This window comes from Myotis davidii, unplaced genomic scaffold, assembly GCF_000327345.1.
Source record: "Myotis davidii unplaced genomic scaffold, ASM32734v1 scaffold2100, whole genome shotgun sequence".
Classification (NCBI taxonomy): domain Eukaryota; kingdom Metazoa; phylum Chordata; class Mammalia; order Chiroptera; family Vespertilionidae; genus Myotis; species Myotis davidii.
In genome coordinates, this window is record NW_006292458.1 from 785558 (window position 1) to 790190 (window position 4633).

The 4633-nt window shown below is 58.1% G+C and overlaps 1 protein-coding gene across 1 annotated transcript in view; it reads right to left on the reverse strand.

Annotated features, from left to right (window-relative positions):
* PPFIA3 (protein tyrosine phosphatase, receptor type, f polypeptide (PTPRF), interacting protein (liprin), alpha 3) overlaps window positions 1-4290 on the reverse strand; it is a 19636-nt gene extending 15346 nt beyond the window's left edge. Inside the window, exons 1-6 of the mRNA XM_015565455.1 lie at window positions 4128-4290; window positions 3729-3803; window positions 3228-3302; window positions 1909-2130; window positions 301-447; window positions 73-207 (exon numbers count right to left, since the gene is read on the reverse strand). Coding sequence (XP_015420941.1) covers window positions 73-207; window positions 301-447; window positions 1909-2130; window positions 3228-3302; window positions 3729-3803; window positions 4128-4238 — 765 coding nt within the window. The 5' untranslated portion in view covers window positions 4239-4290. The remainder of the gene's footprint in view (window positions 1-72; window positions 208-300; window positions 448-1908; window positions 2131-3227; window positions 3303-3728; window positions 3804-4127) is intronic.
* Window positions 4291-4633: the final 343 nt, after the last annotated feature.

Below are 4633 nucleotides of genomic sequence, written 5' to 3' on the forward strand. Positions count from 1 at the left end.
GCCCCTTCTCCAGACTCCAGGCCCCGCCCCCTCCTGCAGAGACTCACGGCCCGGCCCCAGGCCGCCCCTCACTTTATTGAGGGCCGCCACGCGCTGGGCCAGCTGCGCTTCTATCTCCGGCAAGGTCTCGGCCTTCTGCAGCGTCTGCTGCAGCTTCTGCTTGGCATCATCCAGCCACTCGGCCAGCTGGCGGCTCTTCTCTTCGCTCTAGGGTAGGACAGGGACGGGATTGGGGAGGAGCTGGGTCTCCCGGCAAGGACCTCGTCCTCAGCGCCCCTTCCCGGCCCCCGGCGCCCTCACCTGCCGGTACAGCGAATCCTTGCTGGCCAGCTCGTTCTCCAGCTTGTCGTTGGCGTCGTGGAGGGACGTGGCCTCGCGCTGGGCACTCAGGTAGCGCTTCTCCAGCGTCGTGATCCGCTCCTCCATGTCCTCCCGCTGCGCCAACGCCTGCAGAGGTGGCAAAGGGCCGAGTGGACTACAGCTCCCCAAAGGCCCTGCGGGGAGCCTAGGCCTAGAACCCCAAATCAGGCACCCCAGGGAATCCTGGGAAATGCAGTCCCCTGGCTTCCGGGCGTCAGAAAGGTGGAACCAAACCTGACAAGAGCCCCAGGGAATAGCCAACGTGAGGTCCCTGCCACTTGGAAAGTTAGAGTGGTGGTACCACACTGCCCGCGAGCAGCACTGGCTTAGACCCTCCCCATGTGAATGGCCTTGAGGCTCAGGGGATGGGAACTCTCCTCCACTCTTCTTGGGCCACTTGCCTCAAAAACCCAGGGCTTAGATGTTTCGGCAACTTGTGGCACAGCCCAGGCTTAGAGTCACAGAGCAAGTGCCCTAGGGCAGCGGTTGTCAACCTTCTGGCCCTTTAAATACAGTTCCTCATGTGGTGACCCAACCATAACATTATTTCCGTTGCTACTTCATCACTGTCATGTTGCTACTGTGATGAATCGCCATGTAAATATCTGATATGCAGGATGGTCTTAGGCGACCCCTGTGAAAGGGTCGTTCTACCGCCAAAGGGGTCGCGACCCACAGGTTGAGAACCGCTGCCCTAGGGCCTCCTGGGAAGCCAAGGCCCCTTCCATCTGGGAGGCAGCATCTCCCAAGATCCCCCAGAGTAGCACAGGCTCAGAACCCCAGAAAAGGTGCTCCGGGGTCTCCTGGGAGGTGGACCTGAGTCTGGGAGCCCTTGTGGTGGTAGATTTCCCATCAGGACCCAGGGCCATCCAGGCTTCAAACGTGAGGTGAAGGCCCTAGTGCCGTGATCGGCAAACTGCGGCTCGCGAGCCACATGCGGCTCTTTGGTCCCTTGATTGTGGCTCTTCCTAAGCCTTAGGAGTGACCTAATTAAGTTAATAACAAGGTACCTACCTATATAGTTTAAGTTTAAAAAATGTGGCTCTCAAAAGAAATCTCAATCGTTGTACTGTTGCTATTTGGCTCTGTTGGCTGAGTTTGCCGACCACTGCCCTAGTGGATGAGAAAGCTACAGTGCTCACTATTCTTTCTCATCCAGGGCCTTCCTTGGAGAGCCCATGCCTACATTTCCCGGCAGCCCCTGGGGCATGGGAGCGAGGACCCAGGAGCCTAAGCCCGGATGGGTTGAAATGCAGACCAAGGAATTCAATTTGGAGGCACAAGAGGATTTGCCAATGATAACATCACTACGACCAGTTCCTGAGCGCCCCCTGCGTGTGTGCCACATGCCAACCCTCTGACAAAGCTGTGAGTCCCATGTTACAGGCGAGGAAACTGGGGCTCAGGGAGGGAGAGAATCGACACGGCGTATGAATGGAATTCGGGTTCCACCGTTCCTGAGCTCTGTGACTGGGGGCAAAGGGACATGGGGAAGGGTTATGGGGACGGGAGGGACAGAGGGCGACCCACCAGCGGCTCCGGCCTCACCTCCTTGAGGTCGCGCTGGAGCTTGACGTTAGCTTCCTCGGCCTTCCCCAGCTCGCGGTGGGCGGTGCCCAGCTCCTCCTCCAGCTGGCTCATCTGGCGGCACAGCACCGCCAGGCGCTCCCGCAGCTGGCACACCTCCGCGCGCTGCCGCTCCAGGGCCTCCTCCAGCTCAGCCGAGCGCCGGTTGGATTCGCCTCCAGGACCCAGGCCATTGGCAAGGGCCTGAAGTGGGGGCCGTGAGGAGGGAAGGGACAGAACCCAGAGCGGGGAAACAGAGACAGAAAGAAAATGCAAGGTAAAAACACAGCTGATGGCGGGTGAGTGGACAGAGTGAATCAAAGATCAGTAAGGGTGCCCTGCTGGTGTAGCTCAGTGGTTTGAGCACCGAACTATGAACCAGGAGGTCACGGTTTGACTCCCAGTCAGGCGGGTCCATCCCCAGTAGGGGGTGTGAGGAGGCAGCCGATCAATAATTCTCTCTCATCATTGATGATTCTCTCTCTCTCTCTCCCTCTCCCTTCCTCTCTCTGAAATCAATAAAAATTTTAAAACTTTAACAATATATCAGTAAGGGTCTTAGAGGTCACAGTAGTTAGCGAGGTGACCTGAATCAGGTCCTAGGAGCTCAGATGTCCCAGGGTCAGTGAGGATCATAACAAACATTAAAAGGACCATCACGGCCCAGCTGGCATGGCTCAGTGAGTGAGCGCTGACCTATGACCTAGGAGGTCGGGGTTCATGCCCGGGTTGCGGGCTTGATCCCCAGTGTGGGGCGTGCAGGAGGCAGCCAATCCATGATTTTTTTCTCATTGTTGATGTTTTTATATCTCTCTCCCTTTCCCTTTCTCTCTGAAATCAATAAAAAACATTTTTTTAAAAAAAAGGGGCCATCATGCCCTAGTTGGTTTGGCTCAGTGGATAGAGCATCGGCTTGCAGACTGAAGGGTTCCGAGTTCAATTCCAATTGGGGGCACATGCCTGGGTAGCGGCCTCGGTCCCCAGTGGGGGGCGTGCAGGAGGTGGGAGAGAGAGTCAGAAACATCCATGAGAGAGAAACATCCATCAGCTGCCTCCTGCACACCCCCCAGTGGGGATGTGCCCGCAACCAAGGTACATGCCCTTGACCGGAATCAAACCTGGGACCCTTCAGTCCGCAGGCCGACGCTCTAGCCACTGAGCCAAACTGGACAGGGCAACAATATATTTTTTTTAAAGAAAGAAAGAAAAAAGGGACCATCACAAAGTCAGAGGGGAGCGTGGAGGTCAGAGGGATGAGGATCAATGAAGAGCGAAGGGAGCGAAGGACTTCCACCTCTTACCTGCCCGTCCCCATCCTTGCCCGGCTCCTCCAGCCCCGATCGGCGCCTGGACAGCTGCTCTCGAAGGTTCAGAGTCTGGAAATGGGAAAGGGAAATCGGTGCAAAAGGAAGACTAGTTCCTTCCCACTGGCCCCAGCTGTCTAAGGAGAGGCCATGGGAGCCCGGGTCCGGCTGGGGCTGCCCTCAGACCCGGTGCTCTCCTATCTCTCCTTAGCTTCCCAGCAGGGATGGAGTTGGCCTTACTCTTGTCCTCTTTAGCCCGACTTTTCCCACTCAAACATTCCCTCTCAGAGTGGGCTCTTCCCGTTGGCCCCGGTTCTCACCTCAGTCTCACGTTCACTAGGCAGTTCTCCTCCAAGCCCTGAGGGGCCCCACTGGTTCTCTCCATAGTCCAACCCCACTAGATCTCTGCTCTAGTCCCGCCCCCAACAGATTCTGGAACCCAGAACCAGCCCACCCCATTGGGAGCTCCTGAGCCCTCCCTCCCCTTCCTGGCCTCACCTCCTGGTTGCTCATCTCCAGCTCCTCTTCTAGTACAGCCACCCGCTCCAGCGCCATCCGCAGCCGCTCCCGGACCTGGGGATGGGGCAGGATGGGAGTGAGATGGAGATCAGATCCAATGTAGGACAGTTGGCCATGGTGAAGAATGCCCTGGAACGGGCCTCGTAGGGAAGGTTAGAGTTCCTCCATCTATAATGGATGTGCAGCCCCAACCTGCCACCAAAGCTTAGCCCGGCCACGGGTAGCCCCGCCCTCGGTCACTTTTCCATGATCAACCAGTGAGGTCAGCCTGCAGAGATAGGACACCCCAACCAACCACAGCCAGAATCTCTGCAGCTCAGGACAGCCCCAGCCACCTGCGGGCTTCCCTTCTACAGCCAGGCTCTTCCAGTCGCATACCTTCTCATCCAGGGCCTTGTGGTGCTCGAAGAGGGATTTTAGAGCCTTGAGCACCTCCACCTCCGAAGAGACCCCGCCCGGGGACTGGGCCTGGCGCTTCACCACGGTCATGCGCAGTGACCGCTCGTGTCTGGACACCAGGCACTCCAGGTGTTCCAGCAGTAGCTGCAGGGACAGGACACCGGGTCAGAGGGGCAAGGGAAGAGAGGCAGGGTCGACGGGAAATGTGGCTCAGACAGGTGGGTTGGACACATGGGGAAAGAGGTGAAGCCAAGCAAAAGGTAAGGAACGAGGCAGGTCAGTAAGAGAGGGATCTCCGGGGTAAAGGGCGGGGTCAGGGAGGAGTGGCACCGAGACAGAGGCCGTTATGGAGAGGGGGAGAGACGGGAAGGAAGGAGGGGACCAGAGGACACCAGCAGATGAGTGGGAGCAGGGAGAAGACAGGACCCCAGGTGGTCGGACCGCAACACCGCGAGCCCCCACCCCCACCCCCACCCCGCCTGCAC